This window comes from Raphanus sativus, chromosome 4 (genome assembly GCF_000801105.2).
Source record: "Raphanus sativus cultivar WK10039 chromosome 4, ASM80110v3, whole genome shotgun sequence".
In the NCBI taxonomy this organism is placed as follows: domain Eukaryota; kingdom Viridiplantae; phylum Streptophyta; class Magnoliopsida; order Brassicales; family Brassicaceae; genus Raphanus; species Raphanus sativus.
The window spans coordinates 16,114,204-16,136,739 of NC_079514.1; the positions used below are offsets into that span (position 1 = coordinate 16,114,204).

Here is a 22,536-nt window from a genome sequence, read left to right on the forward strand (position 1 = left end):
GAGGAGAGAAGCCCATATAGATGTAGAAGCCGGAAAACCGAATCAAATAAACGATATAATAAAAGAGAGATGTTAAGGAAAGAAACGATTGAATAGACGAAATGAAACCCGATAAGAAAACGTTCATGGAGTCGAGATATGATATCTCTTTCTTTAACTCTTTATATTCGCTCCATAGTGAGACGGGACTGTACGAATATAGAGTCCCAGGATAAAACCATGGCGACGATTCACGCTTCACTCGTGAACGCCCTATCGAACTATAAAAGCTACGAAACACTCTCGAAACTAAAGACTTACGCTAAGGATTTTTGTTGTGATGAAAAGTAAGTGAAAAATGAGAGAGGAGGAGACCACTATTTAAAGAGATGGAAGCGAGCCACTTTCCGCAACAGTCTCTGCACGTGGACGGAAATCTCGCGGAGATCGAGGGAAGTTGAGTTTCGAAAACTTATTCCCCAAGACTCGCTCTTCCCAATCTTATCTCGTTTAAATATCTCGAGAGGATAAACTACATGTCGTTTTATTTTCTAGACAAACTGCTTGTCGTTTCAAATAAAATGCATGTTTTTTTTTTTTTTTTTTGAGAATTAAATGGGTCAAACGTTGGGCTTAACTTGGTCCAAAAAGAATAATCTTATCGGGCCGGAGGCCCTCCACCAAGACCCAAGACCCAAGACCCAAGACCCAAGACCCAAGACCCAAGACGACCACGACCGACGACCGACGACCGACGACCGACGACCGACGACCGACGACCGACGACCGACGACCGACGACCGACGACCGACGACCGACGACCGACGACCGACGACCGACGACTGACGGACGGCGGCGGCGGCGGCGCGTGCGTGGGGACTCATCTGTTCCTCTGAGTCGTTTATACTCTCATAGCACATAGACATATATATGCTGCTCATTTCTCTTCCTCTTAAGCGATGTGGGACATTTCCCAAATTCATTTATTTAAAGCCAAACAGGCTTTTATCATTTGAGCCGCAGACCCATTAATATTCACTCTTAACCAATTAATTATTGGTCCAACAATCCCCCACATGAATAGAAATGACTCTAAACATATGCAGACTAAATGCAGACTCGATAGACTCTAAAACTTAAAACTTTACTGACTATACTTAAACTAAAGACTAGACAGACTGACTTATCGAGAGTGTTTGCGAAAAATTCACTGTGTTTGAGTAGGTGGCATTTTTAAGCCTTGAACCACTCATAGTTAATATCTGTCGGGTTTACTTTACCAGAAGGTGAACATGATGTCTTGAACCAACCGGTGTTTTATGTAGACCGAGACAACAGGCACAACGCAGCTTCATTTTCTCGTAGAATTTAGTTCTCTATTGTGTTCATTGTGGCCCTGAACTATTCCTGGTTTTCATGAGTGAACTTAGAGAATATAGCCTTGCATTCATTCTCCTAGAAACGGCCCCATTTCACACTCATTAGGTGATTGACCATGAAAAGTATTGAGTAATACTTCGCTTAGAAGCTATGAAATCATTAAAAGCCTATGCTTATCCTTATCACATTCGTTAGCACTTATCATCTTTAGGAGCTGGGATGAGACTACTTTGTCTCAAAGTGCTTTGGTTAGATTCTGCTTGATTTTGTTTTCCTTTTGAACCTACGTCTTGGGATCTCCAGTCATGATAGGTAGGGTTGCAGTCAAGCATCCTCATTAGTTATAGGCTTTAAACCCATTCCTTTTGATGATTTAGCAACAACATCTCGTGGCAAACCTTTAGTAAATGGATCCGCTAGGTTGTCAGCCGATTTGATGTAGTCTATTGTGATTACACCAGTTGAGATAAGTTGTCTAATGGTTTTATGTCGTCTTCTAATGTGACGAGATTTACCATTGTAGAGATTATTCTGAGCCCGAGCTATAGCTGATTGACTATCGCAATGTATTCTTATAGCTGGTACAGGTTTCTCCCACATAGGAACATCTTCCAAAAAATTTCTAAGCCATTCAGCTTCTTCTGCTGCTTTGTCTAATGCTATGAACTCAGATTCCATAGTTGACCTAGCTAGCACTGTTTGTTTGGTAGATTTCCAAGATATTGCCGCTCCTCCTAGTGTAAAAAATATCCACTTGTGGATTTTGAGTTTTTAGAATCTGATATCCAGTTAGCGTCACTGTATCCTTCTAAAACGGCTGGTTCTTTACCATAGTGGAGCCCAAAATCTTTGGTGTAGCGCAAGTAATTGAGTACTCTCGTTATAGCTTTCCAGTGTGTATGGCCTGGATTACTTGTATATCGACTAAGTACGTTTACTGCATGCGCTAGATCTGGTCTTGTACAATTTGTCAAGTACATGAGACTTCCGATCACACGTGCATACTCGTTTTGTGAAACCGCTTCACCTGAATTCTTTGTCAAGTGCATTTGGGGATCTAACGGAGTTTTTGCAGTACTATTAGAGTAGTTTTTAAATCTCTCTAATATTGTTTCAGCATAATGAGATTGAGTTAAAGTAATTCCTTTTGAATTTCTTATGATTTTAACTCCGAGAATAACATCTGCTAATCCCAAATCTTTCATCTCAAATTTTCCTTTGAGCATGTTTTTTGTTTGATTGATAATGTCTTTATTGCTTCTAATAATGAGCATATCATCTACATATAGACATAACAAAACATACGCATTTTTGGTAATTTTGTAGTATATACATTTATCACATTCATTAATTTTGAAACCATTTGACATCATTGTGTTGTCAAATTTTTCGTGCCATTGTTTAGGAGCTTGTTTAAGCCCATAAAGTGACTTTACAAGTCGGCATACTTTGTCTTCCTGTCCAGGAATGACATGACCCTCAGGTTGTTTCATGTAAATTTCTTCTTCTAAATCACCATTTAGAAAAGCTGTTTTTACATCCATTTGATGGATTTCCAAGTCTCTTAAGGCTGCGATAGCTATCATCGACCTTATAGATGTTATTCTGGTTACTGGAGAATATGTATCAAAATAGTCAAAGCCTTCCCTTTGTCGGAACCCTTGAACTACAAGCCTAGCTTTATATTTTCCACCAGGTTTTCGTGTCATTATCCATCTATTACCTAATGCTTTGCAGCCAGGTGGTAAATCCGTTACGTACCATGTGTAATTTTGCATGATAGAATCGAATTCACTTTTGACAGCTTCATTCCAAAACGGAGCTTCGGGTGAAGCCATAGCTTCTGCCAAAGTTTTTGGAACATTTTCTACTAGAAATGCCATTAGGAAATCATCACCAAAAGATTTCTCTTTTCGAGCTCTTTTGCTTCTCCGAGGTTCATCTTTTTCTTCATTTTCTGAGATATCATTTATAGAAACTTCAACGTTTGTCTCAATTTCTGAGTCCTTGTCGTTGTCTCTTTCTTCTCGAGTTCGTTTTGAACCATGTTTTTCCTTGTATGGAAAAATATTTTCGAAGAAAGATGCATTTCTAGACTCCATGACTGAATTTTTATGGATGTCTGATATTTCAGATTCATGTACCAGAAACCGATACGCAGTACTATTATGTGCATATCCGATGAAAATGCAATCCACTGTTTTAGGTCCAATAGTGACCTTCTTTGGTGGCGGTACTGCAACTTTTGCCAAGCACCCCCACACTTTGAGGTATTTATACGAAGGTAAATTACCTTTCCATAGTTCATATGGAGTTTTGCCAGTTATTTTGTGTGGAATCTTGTTGAGGATATAATTAGTGGTAAGCAACGCTTCCCCCACATGTTCTGGGGTGACCCAGATTCCTGCAACATTGCATTCATCATCTCTTTAAGAGTTCGATTTTTTCGTTCAGCAACTCCATTAGATTCTGGTGAATAAGGGGCTGTAGTTTGATGTATTATTCCATGTTCCTTACAAAATGAATTGAATGGACCATCATACTCGCCTCCTCTGTCGCTTCTAACTACCTTAATAGTTGTTTTAAGCTGATTTTCGACCTCGAGTTTAAATTCTTTGAATTTATCTAAGGTTTCATCTTTGCTATGTAAAAGATAAACATAACAATATTTTGTGCAGTCATCTATGAAGGTCACAAAGTACTTTTTCCCTCCTCTAGTTGGCATATATTTCAAATCACATAAATCAGTGTGAATTAAATCTAGAGGTTTATTAGTTCTTTCAACACGAGGTGAGGGCGTTTTTGTGAGCTTAGCCTGTACGCAAACTTCACATTTTTGTTTACTTGTTTTAAATTTGGGAATTAAATTTAAATTCATTAATCTTTGTATAGATTTATTATTTACATGGCCTAATCTTTCATGCCATATATTAAAAGACTCAACCAAATAAGCAACTGGCTCTTTCTTATTCATTGAAACTTTTGGAGCTACAACTTTCGGAGGGACGGTCATTACATTCAACTTGACCAGTCCATCCTTAACATACCCCTTTCCCAAATACATCCCATTCTTCCTAATCACGAGCTTATCCGCCTCAAAGCTTGTGGCGAATCCATTCTTGCTGAGCAAGGTTCCCGAGACCAGGTTTTTCCTCATGTCAGGCACATGCTTCACATTTGTCAGAGTGACCTCACGTCCAGATGTCATCTTCAAAATCACATTGCCGCGTCCTTCAATCTTGGAGACTGCAGTGTTTCCCATCCTGAGCTTCTCCTGAGTCTTGCTTTTCTGATAGGTGCTGAACATCGCCCTATCAGTGCAAATGTGGGTGGTTGCACCAGTGTCATACCACCATTCCCTGGGGTTGTTGCTTTCAACCATGTTGGCTTCAGTCACCACAGCAACAAGATCCTCCTCAGTGAGATTTGCCTGAGCCTTCTCATCTTTGATCTTCTTGCGACACTCAGCAGTCTTGTGTCCCACTTTGTTGCAGTAGTGACACTTCCCCTTGAATCTCTCCACATTCGCATTGATTTCAATGCCTTTGTTCTTGAAGTTTTTTCCAGTAGCCTTCAGTGCTGCAGCAGTTTTCGAAGGCTTTGCTGGAGAATGGGCGTGTGCCTTTCCTTTGCCTTTGTGCTCAGCCATGTTGACACTATGCTCCTTAGCATTGATCTTGTCAGCAATTCGGTTCCTGGATTCCATCTGAAGCCTCATGATAAGCTCCTCAAGGCCCATCTTCTTCTTCTTGTGCTTCAGGTAGTTCTTGAAATCCGCATAGCTTGGAGGAAGCTTTTCAATGAAGCTGAGAGTTGTGAATGTCTCGCAGATGGACATCCCTTCAGCTTTGATTTCATGGCAAATGAGCTGGAACGCTTCCACCTGATCCATGATGGGTTTTGAATCCACCATTTTGAAGTCATGAAATTTTGCAACCACATACTTCTGGCAGCCAGCGTCCTCACCTCTGTACTTCTTGTCAAGTGATCTCCATAGCTCCTTCGCCGTTGGAATGTCACAGTAGACACGGTACAATGGGTCAATGAGGCGACCCAAAATGTAGCCTTTGCAGACGAAGTCAGAATGCACCCAAATGTCAACACTTGCGAGAGTGTGCACATCATCAATCCCGTAAGGGACAAGGGGCTTGTCCTCCTGGATGAACTTGTCCAGCTTCATCGTTGTTAGGAAGAACATCATCTTCTTCTGCCACGTTTTGAAGTTTTTGCCATCAAACTGGTCTGGCATCAGTCCTTGAGTGAACAGGCTGGGCACAGACGGAGGAGTTGGTACTGCAACCGGACCACTTGAGGTTCCTAGACCTGAACTCGTTTGATAAAGACCAGCACCGAACAAGCTACGGCGCGTGGTTTCATCAGCACTGTTTCCCGCAGGAAGGGTAGTGGTTGTTGTTGATGCAGCGGTTGAGGAAGCAGGGATGTTTCCAGCGGTAGTCACACCAGATACATCAGTTGCAGCAACGTTGATTGGAGTTTGCGCGATGGTAGTGTCAATCGGGGTGTTGTTTGCATCCGTCATTTTTCTGTTGAGAAAACATGAAAACGGATTAGTACTCCATTCAACAATAACAAATTATTATTAATATAATAATAAAAATAATAATGTAAATCGATTTTCATTTTTGGTGTTTGAACCAAATCATATCGATTTAAGTCTGAGAAAACGTTTTGCAAACTCGCTTAAAGCGTTCGCAGAAACCGTTTGTGTAGACTTTTAGATCGTTTCACAAACTCGCTTAAAGAAGCGTTCGTGGAAACGATTCGAATACAGAACGTTTTGAATAACAAAGTATCTTAAACGTTTCGCGGAAGTGCTAGAGAGCAGATCGCAAACACGTTTTTGAAACCGTTAACAAAACCTTAAAACCTGTTTCATAAATCGTTTTTCAATCCGATTAAAGCTTTAGACAGAAAGCGATAAAGAGTTAAGATTGTAGAAGCCGGAAAACCGAATCAAATAAACGATATAATAAAAGCGAGATGTTAAGGAAAGAAACGATTGAATAGACGAAATGAAACCCGATAAGAAAACGTTCATGGAGTCGAGATATGATATCTCTTTCCTTAACTCTTTATATTCGCTCCGTAGTGAGACGGGACTGTACGAATATAGAGTCCCAGGATAAAACCATGGCGACGATTCACGCTTCACTCGTGAACGCCCTATCGAACTATAAAAGCTACAAAACACTCTGAAACTAAAGACTTACGCTAAGGGATTTTTGTTGTGATGAAAAGTAAGTGAAAAATGAGAGAGGAGGAGACCACTATTTAAAGAGATGGAAGCGAGCCACTTTCCGCAACAGTCTCTGCACGTGGACGGAAATCTCGCGGAGATCGAGGGAAGTTGAGTTCTTCCCAATCTTATCTCGTTTAAATATCTCGAGAGGATAAACTACATGTCGTTTTTATTTTCTAGACAAACTGCTTGTCGTTTCAAATAAAATGCATGTTGTTTTTTTTTTTTTTGAGAATTAAATGGGTCAAACGTTGGGCTTAACTTGGTCCAAAAAGAATAATCTTATCGGGCCGGAGGCCCTCCACCAAGACCCAAGACCCAAGACCCAAGACCCAAGACCGACGACCGTGACCGCGCCGGCCGGACGGACGGCGGCGGCGGCGCGCGCGTGGGGACTCATCTGTTCCTCTGAGTCGTTTATACTCTCATAGCACATAGACATATATATGCTGCTCATTTCTCTTCCTCTTAAGCGATGTGGGACATTTCCCAAATTCATTTATTTAAAGCCAAACAGGCTTTTATCATTTGAGCCGCAGGCCCATTAATATTCACTCTTAACCAATTAATTATTGGTCCAACAATAGACATACCCTAAGAACCAGGGCGTTGACCGACTTGCAAACGAAACAAAAACTAACAACTATGAAGACCAGCCGAGAAGGACCCATACACCCGGAGGGAGCGTCAAGGTTAGAGGAGGACAAGACGGAAGCACCACGAGCGCAGATTGAATCAAAGCCATAGACAACTCCGAATCGACAGCCAAGTCGTGGCCGCGCATGCCAAGCGAGAAGTTACCGGAGATGATACACGTGAACCCATAAGACCTCAGACAAGCCATAGAGGTGAGACTCGCCGTACCGACTGCTCAACATATATCAAGAAACCCTAAACGACGAGATGTCTCGCACGAAGGAAAAGGACGCTCTGCCAAGCCACTCCGCTGGAAAAACAATAGGTAGGAACCACTAGAAGAAAGAACAAATCTGTGGCGGAGGAGCCCCCACCGTAACCACGGGCCGCCAAACATAGATGTTTTTTTATAGATCTAAGAAATAAAAAATGACTACGGAAGCTTTAACGGCGAAGACGGAGGTTTGGAGTTCAGAGAGGCTCAAAAAAGAAAATGGGAGGAGAGAGAAAAACCTTTATATAAAACGTTTTTCTCACCTTTAAAAGGGTTGCGGCTGTAACCAATATCGAGTTGGTCTAGTGGTAAAGGGGTTGCGGCTGTAACTTCTGCCACTTTAGTTCAATTCGCGATACAATGTCTCGATAAAGAGGTGAAACACCTTTTTAAGATATCGTTGATGGCCTCGTGATTTTAAGGAGATTCTCACACGACTACCATAAGTCGCGAATTCGATTCTTTATCGGCGGGGTGGTACTGAAACCTCTCTAAAGAATCACGTCGCATATGGTCCACAAGTGTCTACGGCTCTAATGAAATTTTCTTGGATGTACGACTCCTCGGAATGGGGTAACTAAATAGTATATCCTTCTTATATCCTTTTTGGGCTCATATATATCCACATCTTCAAATTTTAGGGTTGGGATAAATGAAATGATATGTGATAACTGAGACATTCGATATACATATTCTTTTTTGGAAGACATTTTGAAAGTTAGCGTTTTGTTTTTTTCGTTGAATTGAAGGTTTATCCAATTTTTTTTTTTGTAATCTGAAGTTTAAGCTAATCACGAACCGGATCGGATATCAAAGAGACTATGGTCCCATGTCGGATTGACAAAGAAGGTTTGGAACACTCTTCAACGTTCAGCAAACAATAGGTTCGATAGGCTGATGATGAATTGAGTGGTACTTTTCAATGGTAGTGGGACCAAATGGCTTCACGTGACGCTTATAAGCAGTGTGTCCGCACTACCATATTAAATTCACGTAACTCCTACTATTATTATTTTCGCCCATTCTTCTTTTCCTCATATTTCATTTTGTTTTTGTTCTCATCAATATTCAATACGACCGTTTTATTATTACCTATTCATTACACATTGATTGACTGCATATGTATGCAAATATATATATATATATATATATATATATAGAGAGAGAGAGAGAGAGAGAGAGAGAGAGAGAGAGAGAGAGAGAGAGAGAGAGAGAGAGAGAGAGAGAGAGAGAGAGAGAGAGAGAGAGAGAGAGAGAGAGTGGGTTACTCATGCTACATTGTGGCTTTGAAAAATATTGGTAAACTCAGATAATATTATCATGATTATGGGCATTCCAATATAATTAGTATATATGGCAGCTATAGACACTATGAATTAAAAACTTAGTTGCAGTTAAAATTACGAATCATGGGCTCCTATCTATATTTTACATTACAATAAAGCTTATATCATTGGTGGAATCTGAAATAATGACAAACCCTAAACTCAAACCTGAAATAAGTAGCCAACCACTCGATTCCAAACAGAAACAAATAGCGACTTAACACAATAATAGACAGGCTACTTTGAAAAATAAAATAAGAACCAGATTTCTTGGTTTAAACAGTAAAAGCTAATACACATGAAGACAAGAAAAACTTATAGATTTTACCAACAAATTAAAAAGACAAAATAAACTTGTAGACTCTTGTGTTCGTTGCCAATGTTGGCTTTACTCCATCACACAAATATGACCGTTAAGACTCAAAGGACCACTTTATAATTACTACATGCATGTATAAAATCTATTGATCCTCCGTTGTCATTTGCTTACTCTGGACATTTTCTTCCTCACCATGGCGCAACTCAGATCTTCTACTTACTCTCTTAATTATCTATTTTCAGTTTTAATTTTCATATTCCATTGCTTATGTTTTCGTTTTTCATTTGTTGCAGCTTGTTCAAACTCCACAGAAGATCAACACCATCATCACCACCGGAAATGGGTGGGTCCCTCAGGTCACAAAGTCATCACCGTCTCACTTGACGGCCACTCTCAGTTTCGCTCTGTCCAAGACGCCGTGGACTCCATATCAAAGAACAATAACAAGAGTATCGTTATCAAGATTGCTCCAGGATTTTACCGGTATTTATATGTAATCCGTAACCTTTTTTTTGTTATGTGTCATGCACACATGCAACCTATAGCTAAGGGTTAACATTTTTTTTTAAATGACAAGGTTTAACATTTAAATTTTCATTTGTACATATTTCCAGAGAGAAAGTGGTAGTTCCAGCGACAAAACCGTACATAACGTTTAAAGGAGCAGGCCGGGACGTGACGGTTATAGAGTGGCACGACCGTGCCTCCGACCTTGGCCCTGATGGTCAACAGTTACGTACTTACCAAACAGCTTCCGTCACAGTCTTCGCTAATTATTTCTCCGCTAGAAACATTACCTTCACGGTATTACTTAATTCTAATGCATAACATACAACTTTAAGGATATATATATTAATTAATAATCCGCATTTATTAACATTTTTCATAAAATGTGAAGAATACTGCGCCGGCGCCAATGCCAGGAATGCAAGGGTGGCAGGCTGTGGCATTTAGGATCTCTGGCGACAAAGCTTACTTTTCCGGCTGCGGATTTTACGGTGCACAGGACACTTTATGCGACGACGCAGGTCGTCACTACTTCAAGGAGTGTTACATTGAAGGCTCTATCGACTTTATCTTCGGTAATGGCCGCTCCATGTATAAAGTAAGCAAACAAAAATGTGAATATGTTTCGTTATGACCTGCAGTAACAATTATTAGAATATCAAAATGATTCAATGAAGATGCCTAAAAGATATTGACCAGTTGAGCTATAATTAGTTTTGTGTTAGAGATTCATAATAAAAGAACTGATGGTGTTGTGTTAACTGTTGGTAAAGGACTGTGAATTGCATTCGATAGCGTCAAGGTTCGGGTCGATAGCGGCGCACGGGAGGACATGCCCGGAGGAGAAAACGGGTTTCACGTTCGTGGGTTGTCGGGTAACGGGGACGGGTCCTTTATACGTGGGCCGTGCCATGGGCCAATACTCACGCATCGTCTACGCTCACACCTACTTCGATGCTCTTGTTGCTCATGGTGGCTGGGATGATTGGGACCATAAATCCAATAAAAGCAAGTACGTATGATTTTATTACACTCATAGTTACTATATTAATTTTAGTATATGATATTTAGTTAATCCAGAATTTTTCAAAAAAATCAGGACGGCGTTTTTCGGAGTGTACAATTGCTATGGGCCAGGAGCAGCAGCGACGACAGGCGTATCATGGGCCAGAGCTTTGGACTACGAGTCGGCCCATCCTTTTATAGCTAAGAGCTTCGTAAATGGGAGACATTGGATAGCTCCACGAGATGCTTGATAGGAACGAACTTCAAATGCTTTTCCACTTACATGCTCCCCCACTACACTACTACACTTTGTTCTCATTCTTTACATAGCTTAGTTATCATTCATTTATTTATTTCATTATTGTGATTCATTTGTAATACATGTCCAAGATTCTTGTCAAAATGTGTAACTTATATTTATAAAGAATTCAATATATACTAGCAAAAATGCTGGATTACAATCAATTAGCTTCTTGGTGTATTTAAATCCCTTACATTGGGTAAGTGATTATCTCTAGGAATAGGACTCTGTTTTCAACGTTCATAGTACAATATCTCGTGAACCCCTAGCAAGTTGAAAGCGACAAATAAATACATTTACAGAGAAACTAATTTATGTATTAGTTCTCAAAAAAACTAATTTATGTATTTTGTTTTTTGAAACTTTGTCACAAGCATTTTCATTTATGTAAACATATATTCCATAAAGAAAAACAATGGTCAGAAAATGTGTTAAATACAAGTTGTGTAACATAACATTGTGCAACTCCTCCTTACCTCTCTTCACAAAAAAATAATGAATACCAAATACAGGAAAACATTGGTCAGATTTGACCTTATTATAAAAGGCTATAATTTTGCAAGTTTCTGAAAATAACTCGTGGTTCCATTCTCAAAACTCAAATGAAGCAATGAATCATCTATACTAACTGCAATATACTGCATGACCCTATAGTTGAAGAAGACGAAGGAGGCTCCCTATTTTCCTCATGGATCAAATAAGGAATCGATTGGTTTATGTGTCGAGAACTTCCCTACCTGCAACACTCACCACAAACTTGGTGACTTTAAAGTTCCACTTCCTGAAGCTCCTCTACTATGCTGCCACCGTTTAGTAAGACTGGTTTGAAAGTTGGTGGACTAGTTGGAGACGTAAACGAGGTGTTGAAGTTTCCGCTCCATGAAGCTGTTCTTCTGGAAGCAGGAGGAGGATGATCCCCGTTGGCGCTTATTCCCAATCCATTTACTTGGATGTTGTCCATACTTGGAAATCTCTGCATCGTCATTTGTGGTGGAGCCCTTGAAGATGCTGCTACTTCCTCTGCAGAGTTCTCCTCCTGTCTTGTTTCAGTAGCAGCTGGTTCCGATGCATGGCCGTTTGAAGACGATGCAGGTGTTGCTGGGATAAAGAATTTTGCTTTTGCAGGGATTGGTGGTTTAGCAGATTGTGCAGGATGTGACTGAAACATGGTCTGAGAGTTTCCACGACCTTGATTAAAGGTGTCAACGTATCTGCCCCAAAAGAGAGTAAAATGATTTAACTATAAGCATGTACATAATCTACAGTGAAACACTAAGCAATTACAATTGATAGATTATCTATATATACTAAACCAAATGTGGCTTATATATATCCTCCTAAGTGCCATTATAATGCGACCATAAAACTGCGTGATGTTTCAGGATCCAGGATAGTCTACACATATTCTAATTCTAAAGTGTCTCAAGCTATTTGTTTACCTTGCGCGCACACCCATACGTCCACGAGCTGAGAATTGATTCGAACTCTGTGAGAGTGGTGGCATTCCTGAAGAATTCTCTGACGGAGTTGGGCCGTTGGAACTCCAGCTCCCGCTAGGTGGATTCATCTCAGATTTGTTTTCATAACTCAGTGAGTTGTTTTTGTAAGTGCCTAATGTTGGAGGAGGAGGCAGTGCAGCTTCCTCGGCTGGGGGTTCCACACCTTTCTCCACCCATCTCTTTAGTTTATCATCATAGTAGAATTGATTTTCTGCGCCCAGTTTTGCCTTTATCCAAAACATGACCAGGAGAATTAGAATAAGCTCAAGGAGTAGTAACCACACAGACCTAAGCGTTTAGAAGTGTACCTCTTTCGATGATGACCGAGACTGTAAGACCCTCCCTACCGTGTCCTTTAGCATGCCAAAACCAAATCGACTAAACCTCGAACCTGTCACACTCCCAGATGATTTCAACTTTGTCGCCCCTTCAACCTTTTCTTTTGGACAGTCAGCCAGATCCTAGAAAAAGGCAAACCATTCATACATTCCATATTTCAATACATTCTTAGCGTGATAATGGTTTTCTGATATAGACCTGTATTGGCGTTCTACCGAAGTCTGGCTCTGATACACTTCTTGTATGTACTGCCGTTCTCTTCACATTCCCACCGGACTCATGTAGAGATTCCACTGAAGCAGGTGGCATCAGTGATGACATTGTATTCACCGATTGACTATAAGGTAACTTAGTAGCTTCCTGCTGTTGGTGATGATACTCTTTTGACTGAAGGCTTCCTGTTGTTGAATGTGGTGCAGGTGGCGGCATGCCCCCAACAACACGATTTGCCGTGCTATCAAAAAGGTTTAGCAGTCTTCCAACAAGTTTTGTTGGAGCCAAATTCGCAGTATATCCACCCTGAAATAGATAAATTTCCGGTTAAGTTTTAGATCGTTAGAGAAAATAGAAAATAGACAGCTAAAAATCAACAGTTTTAAGTCTATTGGAACTAGAAGTTGCGTGGGCTGTACCTGTTGGTGGATACGGATTCTCTCTTCCAGTGACGAAACACACTGTTTCCACGTGTCCGCTTCAGGAGATCGGCCAGTCTTGAGGCATTTTAATACTGCTTGACAGTACCTGGATTCAGCCATAGCACTGCGACATCAGGAATCCAAATACAGTATAACCAAGGAAAAGTTGGTGGAAAGTGAATCTTCTTACTTTTGTGCAGCCGAAAGTTTACCAACTTCAGCCAGCATATGGGCATATATGACTTTATATGGTTGAAACGGTAACAGGATAAACTGAGAGTTTCCCAGCGTCTTGGAGTATTCATATAACTCTGTTCTCTGCCCATGCAAATATCAACCAAATAAGGAAAATATCTAACAAGTAACAAAAAATATGGTGTCTTCCATGAGTTTCGTTAGAGTACATAAACAACACATATCCTGGGAAAGAGGAGTGTAGTTAAAATAGGCTCAAAATAGAATCTTCCAGCTAGTACGATGATAAATAAAACCAGAGTGACAAAAAAAATCACCTGTATAGCCTCTGGACTTGCGTATGTTCGAGGATATTTCCAGTGGTCCCCTCCGACAAGGCAAAGTCTGGCACTATCTGAGTATTGATCAAAGTTCTTATCCGCGATTAAATAGCAAATATGCGCTGCCATTATCTGATTCAAAACAGTAGTTCAAATGTCAACAGCAGTTTAAATGTCATGATAAATTTTCCATGAAGTAGAACAATACTACAAGGCAGAGAACTACCTCGCCCCTTTCTTTCCACATGCAATCTCCAAGATGTGTTATCACAAGTTCATCATCTGTGGTCCTGTTGGCAGTTATTACACCCAGATTCTCTTCCCAATTGTCAAGCATGCTGCTACTTCCAAACTGCAATTCAAGGAAACAAAGACACTATTAGCTGCAGCTGGGTAGAAATTATGTCCAGAGAACTAGTTCATGAAAGCGTATCCACAGGTACGTCCTGTTTAGTATTTATTTTAGTAAGCTCTTTAACTAAGGGTATGTTTTATGAGATTCATAGGAGCAGTTTGTTGGGGAATACTTTGTATTCCTATTACCATTGAATATTTTTCTATACATCTTCTACGTCATATTGTCGTTATATGCAGTACCTGGGCTTGCTGTTGAGGCACATTTAAGGAACCAGGAGAGCTGAGATCGCTTGTACTTCCAGTGGAGAACACTTCAGCGGGTTGCCCTGCAACCAGAAGGCACAATGTCCGTAAAGGTGACCCAGGTACGAGCTGGCGAAGGGCCATTTGTTTGACAGTGTCACCATAGAACTGCATCGATTTAAGGTACTCACCAAGTCAGTAAACAACCACAGGAGTGGAATGCTAGATCAATTATAGGAAAAGAACCTGTTGGCCAAGTTGAGCCGCAATAACAAGTGCAGGTCCCCACAAATGACCTTCTTGTGCACATTGGAGAGCTTCCATTTTCCTACCAGAAGCCAGAAGATTCTGTACCTCTGAAGCAGTTGCCTGGCAAATTCTTCCAAATGAGTTAATAAGTAAAAACATTACCGTTGTAAATTTTAGAACCTTTTTCCTTGAAAAAGTGATATAGGATAAGATGTCAAATACTCACTTGCAGTTGTGATTCTGGTGGTAATTGCTGCAAGCACTGGCTAAAAGGAGCATAACCATTTTGTACGGCATCTTTCTTGGCAAATGCAAAAAGTTTAGCGACTGCTGCCTCGGCAGAATCCGTTTCCTATTTGCAGTGTAGATACAAGGATGAGAAAACTGTCATACACATCAATGTTAACTTAAGAAGCAAACTGAGAATATATATCCTTAAATGTTCACCTTCTGCGTTGTATCAGTTCCAAAAGGAGACCGGAGTTTCCCATAATACTGGCAAGATATTCTGAGCAAAGAAAGTAGCATTTTTAAAAGCTTCCCACTAGAAAAATCCATGCCAGAAGATTCACAGTGTAAGATTCTCTCATCAAACCACTTATTTAAGTCTTTACTTCCAACATTTCCTCCAACCAAGGGACCTGGAAGAGGTTGTTGATGCAGACAATGAAAGTAACTGGAAGAGTTTTCCCCAGGACTTGGATAAGAGGCACTCCCACAAATAACTTCTGCCAAGTTTACGAGAGAGATAGAGCTTCCCCCAGTTCCCTTCTGAGTCAGATAGCAAAAGGTTAGCAGTACATACAGATTTGTAATTCACTTGATGATTTTATAAAGCAAGAACGTATTTCTTACTAATGTTAAAAAAAAACAGTTTTCATAAACTTCCAAGAGTGTAAAATAACAAATGAAAAGGACTAACCTGACTTCCAAATGATGAATTCTGGAAAGAACCATTATCATCCTTCATAACAATGATCTTTCCGCCAAACCCAAAATTGACAAGTGCATGTGGTGGACGCCCATCAGGTGATCTTCCTGCACTTGGGGAGAAAACCTGATTGCTCTGGTATGACTGTTGAACATCATCTACGTATTGCTGCTGGCTATTATAAAAATCATTTGAGAAACTCAATGGTCCATTCTGCGTGACACTAGCCACATTCATATGCTGGGGGATGAAGCCTTGAACTCCAGTCTCATTTGGCTTGAACTGTTCAGCCACAGATCTTGTGTTGTACAAATTATTTACTTGCTGGTTTCCTCCAAAATTTGATAACGAGGCAGAAGTTACAGCTGCCTCCGCCTGACCTCCATTTCCTGATTGCCATGTGTTTGTAGTTTGCTGGTTGTTGGCAGAGTAAGATTGGTCCCAACTTCCTTGTTGGCTCTGCATACCAAATTCTTGGCCTTGGAATGTCTGTTTTGTATCATTAACATTATACATGCTACTCTCGCTATTATTGTGATACATAGCATGACCATTCTGATCATGGGCTTGAGGTGTTTGAGAAGCCTGGTTGTAGCTGTCCAGAGAGCGCCATTCTTGAGCAATTGTGTCATAGTACCACCCTGGATACTGGGCGTCAAAGACCATGTTCTCTGGATATCCATTGCTCACTTGTGAAACCTGGTTCCAAGCAGACACATTCTCAGCCACTGTAGCGGTTGAATTATCAGCAGCAACGCCTTCCCAGTTACTCGCTGAGTTACCGTAGCTCTCCTGTGAAATCATGCTTGCATCTTGACCATCAACTTGATACCATTGGCCAGTATTTGCATCATATCTCCACCCAGGATACATATTCTCCCAAGATTGACTGTTATCCACGTACTGCCCACTTGTAGAATCCAGAACCACTTCACCCTGATGTTGTTGCTCGAAACCTGCCGAGGCAACAACGCTTGTGTTGTTTGTATCATCAGCATTGGATACCAAGTTTCCACCATCAACCTCCGCCTTCCCTTGTAAATGTCCGTCAAACTCGGTGAAGAAATCAGAGTAAGAACCAAAGCCACGACCGTCATTTGCAGACGAATCCGCACCAAAGGCGCCCCAATCAATCTCCTTAACCCCATGACTCCCCCCTGCCTCATTAACCACCTTGCTTTCTTTACCTGTTTCAGACAGCGGCTTATCATCATCATCATCCACTTCCAGTCTCATCACATCATCATCACTTAACTTATTATTATTAGCATCATTCTGGACGACATCATCTTCTTCTTCTTCCAAAGCAATAGATGAAGGCTCTTCTTTACTCGAGCCAACGTCGTTGTTCCCCGGCTCTGCAGCTTCATTCAATGTCCCATTTTCATCGCCTTTAACAAGAGAGAGATTCGAAAAGGCTCTGATGTCATCTGAGTCACTACCGTCATCGAATGTCATCTGTTTGGCAGAAGACGAAGCCTGAGCTTGGGTGGGGGAATAGGAATCATCGACAAGTTTATCGAAGAAATCCTCATCCGTCTGATCTTCCATCATCATGTATTGAGAAGCCGATGCCATCAATGAGAGAAAGAGAGATCCAATGCCAAAAGAAAAAAAAATAATAAAGTAATTCTAAGCGATCAAATAAAGCAATGATGATGCCATAGAGTCATAGACTCCGATCCAAAACCTAATTTGTCGTTGAGTTTATCGGATCCACCCAAAATTGATCTAAAGCTCTTTCTTTCTCAATCTTCGAATGTCATTCTCACCCAAGCTGATCTCACCAAACAAAACAATCTCCTCCCATTGACATTATTTCTTTTCTATATGATGCAAATCAAGTATTGGTGGACCGATCTGGATCCTTCAAAAGCTAAGATCTGTTGTGTCTGCGAGATTGCCCCACATCTGCGTCTCCGGAGACAATGACTACGTTTCTTTGTGCCGACAGCTTCATCAATAAAAATAATACGTTTTGATTTCCAATCTTCGTGTTGAGATTTGAGATTCTACCTCGCTGGAGAAGATGCGCACAACGTGCTTGACGAAATGCCTTATGATCCAGATGTCATCTCTCCTACCTCATTTTTTTTTCATTTCTGGTTTTTACGTTAGAGGAGGAAGGACGAGGGCACTGACTCTCTCTCTCTCTCTCTTTGTTGTTCTCCCCCACAGATCTGGTGAATCCAACGGTTGGATCGTTCCCCCTTAACCAACCGTTTCTTTCATCCGTTGATCAGTTATTTTAGCTCCGACAACTGATATAATTAAAATTATTTTTCTTTAACAATATTCACTAAACCCGAATTATCGGCCAAATGATTAATGGCCAACCCGTATAAAACAAAAAAAAACAGATGAATAGGCACGTGCGTGGCCAACACACCGCATATGCACGCGGTTTTCCTTCAAAATGTCCGCATTACCGGTCCAAAGCGCGCGTAGAACCAACCACTATTTCGGACACACAAATGTTTTGTTTTAAAAAAAACAAAATTAATGAATTTATAATGAAAAGAACTACTCCCTCTGTTTTTTAAAGATGTATGTTTTAGGAATTTTTTTTGTTTCAAAAAGATGTATTTTTCATATTTTCAATGTAATTTTTGTCAACTAATTATGAATAATTGTGAATCTCAAAAACATTAATTGCATTTCTTGAAATTTTATTGGTTTAGAAATATAGGAAATATAAAATAACAAAAAACTATGCACTAATAAGTAAATTTTAATATGTTTTATTAAAAAGTGTGAAAAATCTCAAAACATGTATTATTTAAAAATAGAGGGAGTATAAAACACTAGATGATAACACGTGTTTCGCACGGGATGAGATTATTTTAACATATTAAGACGTTAGGTATATTTAATTTGGATATCAGTTTAGTTTTGAGTTATTTTCGGGTTTTAAGATCCTATGATATAAATACATTCTAAATTCATATTTATTTTCGTTTGTTCGGTTAAAATGGTTGAGATTTTTGGGTTTTTAGTGATAAACTTAAAGACTATTTGTTTGGTTTCATGTTATTTGAATTTTAGACAATTCTAATATAAACCAATTGTTTCATATTTAAATTATGAAAAAATCATAATAAATCAAATTTATATAACTGTTGAAGAAAAAAAAGATGCCTATAAAACAATTCATTTCATTACAATTTGGTTAATGGTGAAATGAAGATTTTAAAATAATAATATTCTATATTACGCCTGATTTAGAATTTTCACTTGAGGTGGATATTTTGTTATATAAGTACTAATTTAATGTGCATATTTGTGTGTATGTAAATTCTTTTAAAAGTGTTTCATCGTTATATACATACAGCGTTAACTAATATTGAAAGAAATATTTGTTCATATAACAAATGAAAGTTTCAGTCACCAGCATATAAATAGCTTGTAAAGTTTACTTTTTGATCAATAAATTTGAATTTCATCAAAAAAAAAATGAAAGTTTCAATTCTTAAATTAAAATTAATTAAATATAAAATATACTTAGTCATTACAAAATATTTTTGAAATAATGAAAATTAAATTATATACATAAATCGTTGTATAAAAATATATACATAAACAATAACATTAATACTAGGTGTTTTCCTGCACCATGTGCAGTAAAAAAAATTAAAATATTTTTAACAGATAAATATAAATTATATTTAATTTTCATTAATATTATAAATTTTCTTTTTTTATCAATATTTTAATATAAATTTGATTTAACTGAACATTAAAATTAAGATAAAAACAATTTTGTTTATTTTGAATTATATTTAAGAATGTGCATGTATATATTTAAAATTATAATCTTAGGTAGATTTTTCTATCTATTTATTTTAATTAATATATTAATAAATATGTAAAATTTCATAATTGTAAAAAATTAAAATTAAACAATATTTATAAAATCTGTAGATATATATAAGAAACTAATGATTTTAGGATTTAATTTGATTTTATGATTTAATTTTTATAATTTTCTAAAAATATGTATATATTTTTGAAATATTTTTAATTTAAATGAAATTTCGAAATTTGAAATTCCATAATTGAATATATTTATTTTAATGATGATTTATGAGTTATTACCATATTTTTAAAAATCCAAAAATATAAATCAACAATAAATGTACTATATGAGTTATTACCATATTTTAAAAAGTTTACCAAAAATATAAATTAACATTAAATATAATTTTTCATGTCATATTAATCTATAAGACATGTCATCAATTTTAGTATTCATGTCATATTATTTTGTGAAAATGACTATAAAGAAGACATATGGCAAAATTACTTCTTAAATATAGTCTAGGGAATGTAAAATTTCATAATTTTCAAAAATTAATTTTTTTTTTGTCATCAGCAGAAAAACACACACTCTCATCCGGTCTCTGAAAACCATGCCAGCAACTCTGCATCCATGTGAACAACAAAAGACGGCTGTGTCCTGGCACTACGTGCTAGTCGATCCGCCTGCATATTATGCTGTCTTGGTACATGAATAATCTCTGAGTTGATGAAACCGTTTTTAAGGGTCTTTATATCTTCCAAATAATTTGCAAAAACTGGCCATTCCTCTGGTTCCAAAACCATCTTTACCAATTGGGAACAATCCGTCGCAAACGTAACCCTGAACTGACGCAAATTTCTCATACTCTCCATTGCCCATATCAGAGCCTCTACCTCCGAGTGGAGGGGAGAAAGACTCGCTATGACGTTTCGGGCTCTCATCAAACTGTCGAAACCTTCTAAAGTACTATACCAACCTTGGCCGGAGAAACTGTCTTTGTCTTTCCACGAACCATCTATGAAACACCAACGTCCTGGTATTGCCGTCTGTGGTGCTTCCTCAACTTGTCGCACCAACTTCTGTGTATCTGTGTTTTGTGCATCCATCCATAGTGCTGATTCTGTCTCTGCCAATTTCAAAGTATCTCTCGATCTACATCTAAATTACTGAAAACCTTGTTGTTCCTTCCTTTCCAAATGTACCATAGAATCCAAGCATACTGATGAGCTTCTATTTTCGGATCAATTCTCCAAAATAAATAATTCATATTTGTAAAAAGACCTTGATAAGGGAAAATAGCTGGATTGGAAGGGATCTGTGAAAGAGCCCATACCTGACGCGCTGGTGGGCACTAAAAACACATGATTTATGGATTCTTCTGAAGCGCCGCACCTATCACAACATATGTCCCCTTTTATCCCTCTCGCCTGCAAATTTTTCCTCACTGCTATGCACCCTGATACCAATTGCCATAGGAAATGTTTAAGCTTTGGTGGGCATCTTACTTTCCACCAAAATGATTTCAAAGCATCAACTGTAGGTCCAAATACTAATAATGGTTTCTCCTTATCAGGATAAACTGTCTCTACTTGGTATCCTGATTTCACCGTATATTTTCCGTTGTTTGTGAAGTGCCATCCATCCTTATCCTCCAATTGGTTCCTGCTAAGCGGTATACTTTCAATGATTTTTACATCCTGAGGATCCACCAAAGTCCGAAGTGCCTGCGAATCCCAAGTTCTTGTAGTTGAATCAATTAAAGAATCAACTGTAAGATCTGGGTAGTTAGTGTGAAGATTTTTGTTTGCTGGTCTCGGGCGAGTGGATGGGATCCATGGGTCATTCCATACTGAGATAGAAGATCATGTTCCCACCCTTTTATTAGTCCTTTGCTAACCAGAGATCTAGCAGAGATAATACTCCTCCAGCCGTACGACGGGGAGTATGATCGGATTGATTCTAGGGGTGAAGCATTCCTAAAGTACCGTCCTTTAAAAACCCGTGAGATTAGGTTTCTCAATCAGTCGCCATAGCTGCTTTCCAAGCATCGCCGTATTAAAAATCGTAAGGTCTTTGAAGCCCAAGCCTCCATCCTCCTTACTTAACACTAGTTTGTCCCAAGATTTAAAAATTAAAATTTAAAAATATTTATAAAATCTGTAGATATATATAAGAAAATAATGATTTTACGATTTAATTTGATTTTATGATTTAATTTTTATATTTTTTTAAAAAATATGTATATATTTTTGATTTTTTTTTAATTTAAATGATATTTCGAAATTTGAAATGCCATAATTGAATATATTTATTTTAATGATAATTTATGAGTTATTACCATATTTTAAAAAAAAAGTCCAAAATATAAATCGAAAATAAATGTAATATATGAGTTATTACCATATTTTAAAAAGTTTACCAAAAATATAAATTAACATTAAATATAATTGTCCATGTCATATTAATCTATAAGACATGTCATCAATTTTAGTAGCCATGTCATATTATTTTTGTGAGAATGATTGTAGAGAAGACATGTGTCAAAATCACTTCTCAAATATAGTCTAGGAGATATCTACACATTGAGTCTGTTGAGTTTAATTCTTACAATGCATTAAACATAAGTCCAATGAATTTTAACAATAAAGCATTATGTTTTAACATTTATTTTTCAATTTGGTCTGCATAAAACATCTTCACAACCTACGAAATAAAATAAAAACTCAAAACTTAGACATGTTTAAATAAAGAAAACAAAATTTATAAAATTTATTCAGGTAAAGAATAAAGATGCCTACATTGGAGTTGATAAAAACCATTTCAATAGTTAGACCACCAACAGCAGAATACTGCTTCCACAAACGAATGATCTTAACCATAATCTTCCATATTGACTTGAATAGTTTCAAATCAGACACATAAGTTACCCCAACCATTATAGGATAATGAGATATACATGTTAAGGTTTCGGGTGTAGTGAATG

At 38.3% G+C, this 22,536-nt stretch overlaps 2 protein-coding genes across 3 annotated transcripts; one reads left to right on the forward strand and one right to left on the reverse strand.

Annotated features, from left to right (window-relative positions):
- The first annotated feature begins 9,253 nt into the window (after positions 1-9,253).
- Positions 9,254-11,150, forward strand: LOC108849547 (probable pectinesterase 68). The gene is made up of 5 exons (XM_018623105.2): positions 9,254-9,656; positions 9,788-9,977; positions 10,072-10,278; positions 10,454-10,692; positions 10,780-11,150. Exons 1-5 carry the CDS (start codon positions 9,367-9,369, stop codon positions 10,934-10,936), a joined length of 1,083 nt encoding a protein of 360 aa, XP_018478607.1. The 5' UTR covers positions 9,254-9,366; the 3' UTR covers positions 10,937-11,150.
- Positions 11,151-11,362: 212 nt separating this feature from the next.
- Positions 11,363-18,010, reverse strand: LOC108854475 (protein transport protein SEC16B homolog). Of its 2 annotated transcripts, none has more exons than XM_018628045.2 (13): positions 15,746-18,010; positions 15,271-15,591; positions 15,050-15,175; positions 14,821-14,943; positions 14,572-14,742; positions 14,201-14,326; positions 13,972-14,106; positions 13,650-13,777; positions 13,457-13,565; positions 13,023-13,343; positions 12,794-12,946; positions 12,426-12,712; positions 11,363-12,197 (listed from the first exon to the last, which is right to left on the reverse strand). In XM_018628045.2, the coding sequence occupies exons 1-13, from the start codon at positions 17,330-17,332 to the stop codon at positions 11,753-11,755; spliced, it is 4,032 nt and encodes a 1,343-aa protein (XP_018483547.2). In that variant the 5' UTR covers positions 17,333-18,010; the 3' UTR covers positions 11,363-11,752. The 2 variants fall into 2 exon arrangements, with proteins under 2 accessions (XP_018483547.2, XP_018483546.2); XM_018628044.2 differs by having other exon boundaries at positions 15,271-15,594; positions 15,746-18,009.
- Between the last annotated feature and the right edge of the window lie 4,526 nt (positions 18,011-22,536).